This window comes from Eurypyga helias, unplaced genomic scaffold, assembly GCF_000690775.1.
Source record: "Eurypyga helias isolate BGI_N326 unplaced genomic scaffold, ASM69077v1 scaffold35200, whole genome shotgun sequence".
Lineage (NCBI taxonomy): Eukaryota > Metazoa > Chordata > Aves > Eurypygiformes > Eurypygidae > Eurypyga > Eurypyga helias.
The window spans coordinates 1-13,358 of record NW_010226980.1 but is presented as its reverse complement, the minus strand read 5'-3'; the positions used below and the strand labels follow the sequence as shown (position 1 = coordinate 13,358).

Sequence of the window (13,358 nt, the reverse complement as noted above, 5' to 3'; positions counted from 1 at the left end):
ATGCCCCATCCCCGGATGTCTTCAAGGCCAGGCTGGATGAGGCTTTGAGCAACCTGGTCTAGTGGAAGGTGTCCCTGCCCATGGCAGGGGGGTTGGAACTAGATGATCTTTAAGGTCCTTTCCAACCCAAACCATTCTATGGTTCTATGAGTCTATGATTCTATGAGTTTCATCAAAGTGTTCTAGTATTTTTCAATTAAAATTTGCTTCTATGAGAGGTTTTTTTGTACAAATTATATTATAATGCATATGTATGCATATACAGACATAATATACATAAAATATGTAAAACGCATGAAACTTAAAAATCAAAGAAATAAAAGAAAGCTGGTAGGGTGGGCATGTTTACAGCTATGATCTGTGGTCCGTATTTATTATGCTACAGTTTTCATTCCATCTTTGAAAGACTTCTCTCATTAAATAACCTTCCCTAACAATTAAAAAAAAGAAATCTATTTATGATTCATATTCTATGTTTAGGAGAACTTTGGCATGTCTCATCCTATAGCAACCATTTAAGTGAAAAGAAACACTTCTGCACCTCCCAGAAAAGATGGTGCCTGCTGTAGCAGACACAGTAAAGGCTACCCAAAATAGTTCCCTACCTAGACTAGAAAAAAACACTTTAAATCCTTTTTCCTTATGAACAAACTAACAACATTGACATGATCCAAATAAAACCAAGGGCAATTTACCATCACCACCTCATAGCATTCAATTCCTGTAACAGTTTTACAGTTGAGTTGCCACAGGGAAAAGCACAAACACAAAATGAAGACCAAGATTCATAAAAAATTTAAAAAGGAAAATACCACTGTAGTTGTTTCATATATTCTATATACATGTCTACATATAAATTGTATTTTATTCTTTAAAGCGTGGGAAGCAAGGATGTTGGTCTAAAAATAAATGCAAGACTACTCTTAAGAAACAATTGGCTGGGCGACATAGGCTTCATGTTAAGAGTTTACTGGATCAAGACAGGAAGTACTTCACTTGCACCATCTTTGTAGCTGGGAACAGAGCACTGGAATACTCTGTGATAGAGGACTACCTCACTTGCAACCATGAAAGACTACTGAGAAAGCTTGATGGTTAAAGGTAACTTACTCTCAATTAATAAAGGAGTTCAAATCGAAAGGGTAAAATATACATAAAATGTCTGCAACCTTTTCTGCAAATAGTACTCAGGACATGCAATTGGAAAGGGAAGCAATGCCTTTCAGCTGTCTGATGGACAACTGCAAAGTTTAGCTCTGAGTAGTCCCTGATCTCTTAAGTGTTAGGTGCAGAGCTCTTGGTACTGGTGGACGCTTACTTGGAAACTCCTATCCTTCAGACGTGTAAGTATGGTAAACACTGTCAGTGAAACACTGACTGCATTCCCCACATTAGAACTGTAACATCACAATGCTCACTTCAGAGTAACAATTAATCAGTGACTAGCACCAATGTTTGTGCAACACCACGCATGGAAGCTTTCAATGTTACCTACTGAATAAAAAATAAAGCATGCATTAAGTTATTCTTTGTTTCTAATGTAACTAATATCAAAGTTCAAGATGTTCTTGAGGCCTCTAATGTGTGGACAGAAGAGCTAGCATCCTTTCAATAACACTGCAGTCCTGGGTAAACTCTTTCATGCCAAGTACTTTAAGAAACATTTTCAGATTTAGGAATGAGTAAATTCAAAGGACAAGAACAGCAATTATTTTCAAACAGATATCTCATTTTCACAGTTACTCCTTCATGGAAATATAATAACATGTCTGAATCAGATTAGGTGGAAATAAATACTAAACAAAAATTAAAACATTTCCTAATTCTATTTATTTTAGAAAATTCACCATCCATCTTCCACTAAGGACACTAAATGTACGTTTAAAAATAGAGCAAGAGCAGAGTAGTTATTTAAAAAAAAAAAAACCACAAAAACCCCCAAAACCAAACCAAAAACCAAAAACCACAAAGCCCATCACATGAATAAAAATGCAAACATTAGGAAAAAAAATACTTAAGTTTGCATTAGGAAAAACATGGTATTGTCCTTCATGTTTTGGAAATTAATTATACAGCTACTTCAAGAACGATCTGTCAGAAAACATGTTACAAAATCAAGTTCTAATGTATTTGAAAATGCCATTGTTACGGCTGTGTAGTGTAAATCAGAAGTAGTAAGTATTCTCAGTGAAAGGAAAATGGATAATATATTATCTTGTAAAATTATACTACTACAAATGCCAGAACATCTCCCAGTACGTTTTCTGAATTGCAGAGAGAGGAGAGAAAAAGTGTACACACAAGAGTGAGCAAACTAACTAGCTAAATTCTAACCTTCACAGCTCCTTTTTTTTGTCAGTTCAATGTAATTTCGTTGTGGTTTTCTATTGTGAATCTTGAAAAAACTGACAAGGACTTTGAGTACTGAAGTCTCAAGATGTCTGAACAAAAAGCTGAACATCACCATCAAGATGAAGTCTGACAAAGCAATACTGAAGACAGACTCTTCTGTTCAGAGTGATACTGCCAGCAACTCTCCTTTGCGTCAAAGAACCCCTCCTTGCCCCCAGTATTTATTTAAACTTCTTACTTGTCAGGAAGCAATTCCTCAATGAAGTTTTCTACTGATACAGCAGGCTGTTTTTCATGTATTACTCCCGTCCGACGCAAGCTGTCTATCCTTTCTTGGGCTCCCTAAATGGTAACAAAAGCTCATTAAAAGCCATAATGGAACCCCAGACAGTAACAAAAACTATGCAAAAACTAAATATAGTTTTAGTTTGTTATTTTTCCATGAAAAACACCTAGATTGGCATGCAAGGAATTACTGATCTGTAACTGTGCCAAGTTTCACTATTAGTTAAAGAAACAGTATTTATTTCTGTTACTCACACTGACATTTTTGCAGCTTACAGTTTGTCAGGTTTGTATCCCTTAAGATTTTGGACCAACTTTATAAGACCAAGGAAGAGAATCTCTTTATTGTGGTACCTATACAACTGAGATGTAGGAATCATTCACTCCAAGCCTGTTCTCACTGTGAAGTTGTAATATAAATATTACTACACTGCAGTACCTAAACAGGCAAAGGAACATACACATTATCTACCTTTACCTCAATATAAAATTTTATAAGCTACTATACTGCTATGAGGATAGGCTTTACTCAGCTCTGAACACTGCCCCAGCAGTTAGGAAAAAATATTTTCTTTTTAATGAGTATATGATTTGCTTACCTTATGCTTACCTGATTTGCTTATGATTTGCTCTTAAGAAAGAGAATACTAAATAGTTGGTTTTAATTATTGGCCAAGGAGGTGGCTGCATGTACACCTAACATGTACATTTTTTAAATCTGGTGAAAAAACCTTTGCTAAACCTTCCTCTGGGCCAGCACAGCTGTCTGCAAGGCTGCACAGTGAATTCTTATTTTTTGAAGGTAACACAGATCTGTTCAGAAAGATCACTGACAAGTGCTGATCAAACTATCTTTGATCTACAGAATTAGTCAGGAGTCTGCTCAGTCTCACAAAGTGTCTTTTCATTTTTTCATTTTTAACATTCCCAACACGGTGCACTAGTAATACACAAAGAAGAAATGCCTGGTATACTTTGAAACTACAGTAATATTGCAGTGTATGCTAGATGTGACAGCAATCAATGACAGTGTAAGAAAACAGACATAAATATTCCTCATTTGCTGTGAATGTGTTTGCAAAAAGACACAAAAACTATTTCAACAAGCAGCTTTAAACTAATGATCCAGGTGGCAATTAAAAAAGAAAAAAAAAAAAAAGAAAATGTTTACCTATCCCTCAAATTGACCTTACCTTTATGGAAAATCCAATTCTTCTGGGTGACTGTTTCCACACTCTCCCTCTTTACACTGGAGGTACTTTAGTATAGTTATGTATCAACTTACTTTTAAACCTGCAGCATAGCCCACAGGCTGGGGTGCGATGTTAGACTGTGCAGCCTCTCCAGTAACAACAGCCATGCCAAAGACTTCCTGAAAGGCATCTCGAATTGCTGCAACTTTCACCTCTTTATTAGAGGTAACCACTATGTCCAGTTCTCCCCCAGTTTCTGTAAAATATATAAATATGAATGTATTTTTCCTCATTCCAATTATAAGCTAGTTCAAATACATTCTATGTCTTAAGAATATGCTTCAGTTGGTCTTCTCTGTCTCATGCACTGTACGGAAGTTCTTTCATGAAGCAAAAGTAACAAGTTAGAAAGTAAAATTGATGGTGATGAGTAGCTAAATGATTCTTTATGAAAGACAGACAACCCAAACTGATGGTTTGTCCAGCACCTGAAAAAAAAAGGTATCACTCATTTAAGATGAAAATTCATGGATTTAGGAGTAACTCAGACATCCATTTCTAAGGATGTTTTTGTGTTCTGTGAAATGGTAGGGAATATTAGTGTGACAAATAAATTCTACTCTAGGAAAGGGATCAAGAACACAGATGCAGTTCATAAAATCCAGTGAGCAGCCATCCAACTATATAACCTTTAAAAGAAAGGCTCACATTACTTTCTAGTTGTTCTTGGATTGTGAATTTCAGTGTCATTTTATTGCTTGTCTACCTCCCTAGAGCTTTATCCTGGTTTCAGATATTAAATATCTATGGAAACAAAAGGTTGAGTATTCCTGAATTATTTCCATATGGTGGTATCTCCATAAGGAAGGATGAGTTTTCGCTAAGCTTTTTAGAATAAAACAAAATTAGTTCACAAATCAGAAAATATCTAAAACTACTACCAAAGACTGATGAGTTCAATTACACCTCACAGTTGTCTTTATCACAGCTGGATCACTTTTATTGTCTAACTTAATTTAAGCAAAAACATTTCATAAAATTTTTCCTTGCTGTGGCAAGCTTTTTTAAGAATAGCTTGAACTTTTTTCAGACATAGAGTGTGACTTCAGAGAAAGCTTCATCAGTAAATTGCATCAGCAAATGTAAAGGACAAATTAACAGACAGTATGTCCACAAGCAGGCACTAGAAGTAATAAATATGTACATGCCTCTTGTCATTCTTACTCCAAGGGCTGTGGATGATGGAGGAGTACAAGGAGAAAGGGCTACAGAAATCACCTAATCTACTGTCATTTACTATACAGTATCTCCTGTTGCTTCTGCTGAAGACATAACATTGAGATAGATGAACCACTGGACTGGAGCATCTCCTCAATAAGGAAAGACTGATGGAGGAGAGAATGTTCAACCTGGAGATGAAAAGGCTCAGGGAAGACTTACTGATGTCTATAAATATCTGAAGGGAGGCTGCAAAGAGGGTGGAGCCAGGTTCTTCTCAGTTCTGCCCAGAGACAGGACCAGAGGCAATTAGCACAAACTGATATACAGGAAGTTCCATATAACATCCATAACTTTTTTACTGTGAGGCCGACTAAGCACTGGCACAGGCTGCCCAGAGAAGTGGTGGAGTTTCCATCCCTGGAGATATTCAAAAGCTGCCTTGACAAAGTCCAGGGCAACTGGCTCTAGATGGCCCTGTTAAAGGAGTGGGGTTGGACAAGACGACCTCCAAGAGGTCCCTTCCAACCTATACCACTTCGTGATTCTGTGATCCAGCAGGGCATTTCTTATGACAAGATCAGCAAACTGGTGCAGCAACAGCCTTTTAACCTGTCATTCCCTAGGCTCACTGATTGTACAAAAACATGTTAAGCTACCTCTTAAAAGAGGAACAGAGCTCGAAGGTTTTGCTTCTGAACACCAGCACTCCTTGTAATTACACATGCTGACAAAGCGTACAGTATTTATCCTGATGCAAGAAAAATTCTTCCATTGATGCTAAGCCTGAAGCTTAAATTTTAAAGAAAAAGCCAATTTATTCTTTGGCTTGTATAACTTAGCAGACCTCACTTGCTGGAAACATCTTTTATGAAGAATCACCAGAGATATGCCAGAACATACTAAACATGTAGTAGTAAAACATTCTATTTGGCTTTTAGGATATTTTTAAACTTTTTATTTATCAGCTGCTTTACTGAATGGAATTGGGTGTACACATCACTGAACTTTAGCCCATTGTTTTAAACATTTTGTAACAACAGGGCCAAAAAATTCAGTATCTTTTTTCATTGATTCCTTCTTGACAGAGATCAAGTTAACGTATGTAAACAAGTGCCTAAAAGTGACTGCAGGCTTTTACTGAAATCAGTCTTGAGTGCCCAGGGATAGAAAAACTGTTAAAGAATTTTTAAGGCAACTAAAAATAAAATCATAACATACCTAGTAAATTACTGCATAGTAATTTAAGAATAGTACTTGTGCTCTATCATTTTTGTGTATTGTAACAGCAGAATACAGATGCTCTTCCTTTGTATTAAGGATCATCATAGATAAAAGCATATCTTTGTTCATCACAGATACTACAGAAGCGAAACAAACATATGACATGCATTCAAAGAAACAATTTGTGATAACATCCATCACAAACTATGGCAATATGGAAATACTAAAACCTAAAATATAAGAACTAGATATACCCTAGTAAATTCAGAGACAAAACTGTCACATTAAGTCCTGAGACTTGAACATTAAATTTCATTGTATCTTGTGTGTTATATATTGAAATGACAGTTCTAGATACAATTTAAGATTCCCTGTTGTCTTTTGTTACAAAAGCATTGATGCTGTGCTTATAAAGTGACCATTTCCTGGGCACACAGAAGTTTTCTATTCCAGGTGCTTGCCTCACATGACATCTTCAAAACAACAACAGTTCAGCTCCTTTCCAGAAAAAAATTACAGAAATACTATTGTCGCACATACACACACAAAAAAATTTCAACCACCTCATCCAGAAGCTTTGGTAATTTCAAGCTTTGGCATGAGGAATCTGAAATTTGTTTGGAAATGCAGAAGTGTAGAGACAGCAGAGAAGTGGAGACACTTCCTGTTGAGAACATGGCTTTTGTTGATTCCAGAAAACTTTTCTAAAAGGAAGTAAATACTAAGTTTACAAATCCCTGCCCTATTTCCACAACCTGCAACTACGGGGGGGAAAAAAAAAAAAAAGGGCAATATATTAATGGCTACAATGTGTATAGGTGCTTTCCCTTCCAACACAAGCTTAGAGAACTTTGAGATAACCACTGAACTTGCTTACTCTAATGGATTCTTACAAGCAAAGAATTTTATTAGAATTACTTCCTCCTCTAGGAAGCATTGTTCTGTCCAATGAATACTGTGGCAAACTATGCAAACCACCACTGGGTACTGGATCCTATTTTAAACCTGGACAGTAATGACTGTAATAGAAATCTTAAATACAATTCACCAAATTGTGTATAATCAACATTTATGGTACCTTTGCATCGCATCCCACTACTCCCCTCAAATACTTACTCATTTGGGCCTTCTTACTGATTTCATATCCCCCTATCTCCTCACTAGTCAGCTGCTGGGATATTTTCCCTTAAACATAAGACAATTAACTACTCCTCAATAATTAGGTCATCTTCCCCTTTTACTCCATACTGTCCACTGGATTAGTACCGTAGTGCAGCAGTGTAGTTAGCTGGATCACAGAATAGGTCCAGCTCAAAAACAGCTCAGAAAACATAATAAAAACATTTTAATAATTTCTTCTCAGCCTTATCAGTTTCTTGCCCAGCTTCACCTACATGCAAACAAAGGGCAGTACTGGCACAACTAAGAAGGAGGACGGACTGCTGGAAGAAGGGGAAAAAACAAACAAATCCCACAACAAACAAAAACCAACAGACAAACAAGCCAAACCCAAACCACCACCCTGGATAAATTATGACTTTTGCTTCCGTATTTTAATGAAGTAGAAATCTCAGGTCAGTTATGTGTGACATGTAATGTGCCCCAAGTAAAACAAAAGATGGTGAATACCACAATGCTGCTCCTTCCTATTAATTTTCAAGCTGTAAATGAAATGCTATGCTTTTCCTTCCAGGCTCAATGCTTAGCAATACTTCAGACTTTAGCAGACCATTTCAGAACTTTAATGTTCCTACTAACTGACTGAGGAGCTACAAGTTTGCCAAATTTCCTAAAAATAGTATAAATATTTTTTAGGTTAGCCTTATTAGGCTACAGAAGGGACAGCTGAAAGTCAGAAGAAAGTCCCCAAAACAATGTAAATACCTCTGTCTTATGCTTCTTGACTATGCCTACCTTTTTGGCTTGTTTTAATTTTAATGTTATACCTTACACTTAAGCATGTGTTCCAACAGAAGACATACTGTGTATTTTAAACTCAGCTCCATAAGGCTTAAATAAGACACTGTGGGAGAAAACAGTATGCAATTTAGGGATTATAAAACGGGTCTCTTAATATTCTTTTTGATTTGTAACTCCTTCATCTTTCACAATCTGAATTAAAGGATATTACTATGCCACTATCTGAACTATAACAGAATACAGAATCAAATGAACCTCAAGATATACATAAAAAAATCAGCCTCCAGAGTGGACAATACATTTGAGAAATCAGTACAGTATTAAGACTTTGAATTAACACACTACATACACAAACTTCAAGTAGAAGTAGTGTGCTATTATATTAACCTCTCTAACATTTACATGTATTACTTAATGGTTTGTCACAAATACTTACTGATATATGGAACCATGCCAGGATCCAACGTTGTGATCATAGTCTCCACTGAATGTTTGGTTTTATCAAGAACAGACTTCACCATAGGATTCTCAGCTACACCCTAAGTTTAAGTAAATGGTTTACCATATTATCATGTTTTTTCCCCACGAAATTCAAATTGTTACAATGAAAAAACAAGCAAACAAACCTCAAATATTAAGCTGCTTTGTGTTTTTCTTACCATATTTACATTTTGTAACACCTATTGTATCTCACTCCTCAGCACAAACACTAAAGGATGTGACTGTCAGTGCATGACTCTTCAGTTACAACTTAACAATCTTTACCATTCTCTTCTGCATTAATGCAGAAACAGCTCTATCCGTGAGGGTGACTTGATCTAGTCCTATTCTGGGATCAGAAGCCTTGAGCATTTAGCAAAGCTGTAGATTCCCAGTATAGGTATCATCAGACTAGGTAGCTAGATTAGACTGTGATACCTCAAGCTGAAGAGTCTCTGTTTTCTAACCTTCTTGAAGACAGTAGGATCTATTTTTGAATTGGCCATTACTAACAAATATTTCTAGAGCAACTGAGCTGAAAATTCTCAATTTATAAATAGATTCTAAACATTGCTGGAAAAATATTCTACATTCTCCAGCTAGATCATAGGTAGAGCTGCTGACAGACCTAAAAATTTCGTTTTCCTAAACAAACCATATAAACCTGAAAATTTAAATTCATATAAACACAAAGACTGTCCTGTGTCTTGCAAATAGGCTTAATGAGTCTGTATCTCAACGAAGTTTTATTTAAATTCAGATGAGATCATAGAGTGAAAGGAAAGATACAAACACTGAATCATTGAGAGATAAAGCACTGGAAACTAATTTACAGAAACCTTTTATAAAATTTCTTTAGTAAAGAGACTACTTTCAGTCTATTGTTAAAACTGCACAAGCTAGTATTTGTTTCACTAAATTACAACTATTACACAGGATAGTTCTGTGCGCATACATTTTTCTAAGTGCTTGCTTAATACACCTACACAGTATTCCAGAGAACTGCAGAATCAGAGTAGTTTTAATTATCTCAGAATAACTTTTGTGAGCAAAGCTTCTTCCCCATAAATCATAGAACAGTTTGTGTTGGAAGGGACTCTAAAGATTGCCAAGTTCCAAGCTCCCTGACAAGGGCAGGGACACCTTCCACTAGATGATGTTACTCAAAGCCCCATTCAATTCCTGAATGCCTTCTATCTCTTAGTAGCAAGCTTAATAAAGAAAAAAACCCACACTTCTACAACTACTGAGATACTGTACAGCTACTAATAAAGATTATCTTATCACATGTCTCATGCTGAAATAGTTCACTACTGGGTTCAGGTACTCTTCTCACTCTCTTCTTAGTGTGTAACACTAAGCCTGACTGTAGAATTTCATAAAGAAAACAAAACCAATTATTCACTTCAGCACAATTAAGCTTTTTCAAGCCAGAGCCCACTGTAGCCACTTGTTTGTCTTGAATATAACACAAGTATTTCTGAATGGTAGCACTCAGTGAGTAATACATATGTTTTTGTGACTACTCATATACCCACAGGATGCCATTAAGAACAGGGAAGCTCATATTCCTCTTTCAGCTCTCTAACAATTTAAAGTTTATCTGATGGTTTAACAAAAAATGAAAGCTGTGAGATCCTCAGAAACATTTTAAGTAGGAATTTCAAATTCTAGCAACTTTGCAGCAATGCAAAGCTAAGCAGTACTTCTCCAACCAGCAGCCTGGCTACCTAACTAAAACCATTATACATGTCCTGCAGATAACCAGGTTTCTGAGCAGCAAGTAGCTGCTTCACCTACCTGTGGAAGACAGCAACCTAGCAGGGAGAAATAATCCATAGGTTTATACCAATCCAAAACATGTACTCTGCTCTGGTGAGACCCCACCTGGAGTACTGCGTCCAACTGTGGAGCCCACAACATCAGAAGGATATTGACCACTTGGAGCGAGTCCAGAGGAGGCCACGAAGATGATCAGAGGGCTGGAGCACCTCTCCTATGACGAAAGGCTGCGAGAATTGGGCTTGTTCAGCCTGGAGAAGAGGAGGCTACGAGGAGACCTCATTGCAGCTTTCCAGTATCTGAAGGGGGCCTACAAGAGTACTGGGAGAGGACTTTTTACAAGAGCCTGTAGTGATAGGACAAGGGGTAACAGGTACAAATTGAAATCAGGGAGGTTTAGATTAGATATCAGGAAGAAATTCTTCAGAGAGAGGGTGGTGAGGCACTGGAACAAGTTGCCCAGAGACGTTGTGGATGCCCCATCCCTGGATGTCTTCAAGGCCAGGCTGGATGTGGCTTTGAGCAACCTGGTCTAGTGCAAGGTGTCCCTGCCCATGGCAGGGGGGTTGGAACTAGATGATCTTTAAGGTCCCTTCCAACCCAAACCATTCTATGGTTCTATGATTCTATGATGTTATCACAATGCTGTGATAACACAAATCTTCTGAAAATTCAGGTTCTGGCTGTCTTTATTGCTTAAAAAGTCAAATATGCAAGCTCTCCGATGCAATGACTGCAATGGTATCCAACTTTCCCTCTGATACATTATGTAGAAAACAATCTTGTAACTGCTATGAGACTGCTCATACAGATAAAAGGAACTGAAAACAGTGTTAGTGGATTCCTGACCATTAAATTGTCAGTTTTAGACTGTCAGAGTCTTGGATATTACCTAGCTTGAAGGGAACCTGGAAGAAAGGTAAATGATTTCTTAAGAACACAAGAGAAAAAAGGGCAATTCAAACTACTTCAAGAACAGAAATAAAGATAACTGCTGCAACTACTGTGTAAGCTCTTCAACAGGGAATCCAAGATGCATTTCTGTAATAACTACCAGCTAGTCTCCCAGATGCCAGCTGATCTTTAATTATACTGATACCATCAAGTTCTTGATGTGTGTAAGCACATATCACACTCTGGTTTTTAATGATTTCTCATTCTTCTGCCTAGGAAATTCACAAGAAGAAGTCACTCCACGCTTTCTAGCGGAACAGATAAGTCTAAGATATTTTGTAGGATTTAAGTAAACTGTTCCTTGATGGAAGAAATATGTATTTATTACTCCTTGAAAAGCCTTGTTTGTTACAGAACAGGCAGGACTTGCATCTCATAGACATCAAACTCAGTTCATTAGGAAATGACAAATAGGATATAAAAAAATTCTGGTGAGGTAAAACACACTATCTTTTTCTGTACTGAGTTCCTGGTGAAGTAAAAATTAGCTTTTGGGTGTTAAAGATGTTCTAAAGCTTCACCTGATTTAAGAACATGTGACATACCCTGTTAGATATGCATATCTTCCTGTCATAAGCACTAAAATTAACCTAGAACACCTGCATTTGTGTAGACCCCCTCTTCTATACAGAGGAAAAGCAGTAGCATAGTTTCAGCAACCACTATTAAAAATAACCAGCTTGCACATGAGGCCAGAAATAAGACAGAAAACATGCATGTAGAAAGTAAAGTACGTCTTCTTATAGCCAGTAAAAAATGGTAATTCCACATGAAGGGTAACAGAAAAAACCCCATACCTTAATAAACGCCCACAGTCCTCCACCTTGGGCAGTAGAAGCTCTGGGGTCTTCACAATCCTCAGGAAAAGTGATTGCAGAACCAGTTCCAGGAGCCAAAGGTGTTGAGAAAGTTGTTTGTTGAGTGATAGGGTCTGCCAAAACACCTAGTAAGAGAGGAAAAGTAAGAGAGGAAAAAAAAGCACAAGTGTTCATTTATTTTACTACATTTAATTTATCATACTGTAGCAACATGCTATTGTTAAACAGGAAAATGAGCAGGAAGAATAGACAAATACCGGGCTGATTCATTTCTTGAAGAACCCAGAACAATTCAGTTTGATAAAGGTTAGCAGATAAAACTACTATAAATGAGTTCAACAATATCAGCTAATAGAATTGAGACTGCCTGTACATTATGTATAAAATTAAACAATTTTTTTTCTTAGCACATTAGTTTAATAGTGGTGCTTTTTACTGTATTCAAATTTTCATAATAATCCCTCAGTAGACGAAAGAGGAATGGGTGTTGCTCTCTAAACATGAGAGACAGGAATGTTCTCATACGTAAGAGAGAAGTAGGAAAGTTTCTAACCCTGAGTGCTAGAAATTGGTACCAATAGCAAAAGGAGCAGACAAATTAATAGCTTTACATGTTTCAAAGGAAAACAAAAGAAAGTCAGGCAGTAGAGAATTTCAGCCTAAGCCTTTGACCTCATTACTCAAGCTTATTTTAACAGGTTTTCCAACACTAGCCTAATCAAGAGTTCTTTTTATGATACAATGCACAATTGATAGGTCTTTCTAGACATTTTCCTAATACATACTACTTAAAACAGATACCACCAATAACAGTAAAAGCTTGGCCCAATCACAGTTGAAGAGACAAGTTTCCATTCCACCAGCAGAAAATTACATCAGTTTAGCAACTACAGCTATTGCTTGCATGGAAGGTATGTATTTTTAGCTGTCCTAATGCAATTTAGAGGCTGAAAACAAGAAGACAGAAGCTGGTGTCATGTGACAGAAAGCTTGTTAGAGATAGGTTTTCAGAACAAAAAAAAAAATAATGAGATTACAGCCCGAGATATCATTCTGTGGAAATACACTGGCTGAAGCTGACTCTCTGACCTAAACAAAAGATACATATACGTCATCTACTTGGACTTGTGCA

The 13,358-nt window shown here is 36.9% G+C and overlaps 1 protein-coding gene across 1 annotated transcript in view; it reads right to left on the bottom strand.

Annotated features, from left to right (window-relative positions):
* PRRC1 (proline-rich coiled-coil 1) overlaps positions 1-12,351 on the bottom strand; it is a gene marked incomplete at its 5' end in the record, with an annotated part of 16,825 nt that extends 4,474 nt beyond the window's left edge. Inside the window, 4 exon segments of the mRNA XM_010155037.1 lie at positions 2,591-2,694; positions 3,923-4,086; positions 8,629-8,731; positions 12,206-12,351. Of these exon segments, the coding sequence (XP_010153339.1) occupies positions 2,591-2,694; positions 3,923-4,086; positions 8,629-8,731; positions 12,206-12,351 (517 nt within the window).
* Positions 12,352-13,358: the final 1,007 nt, after the last annotated feature.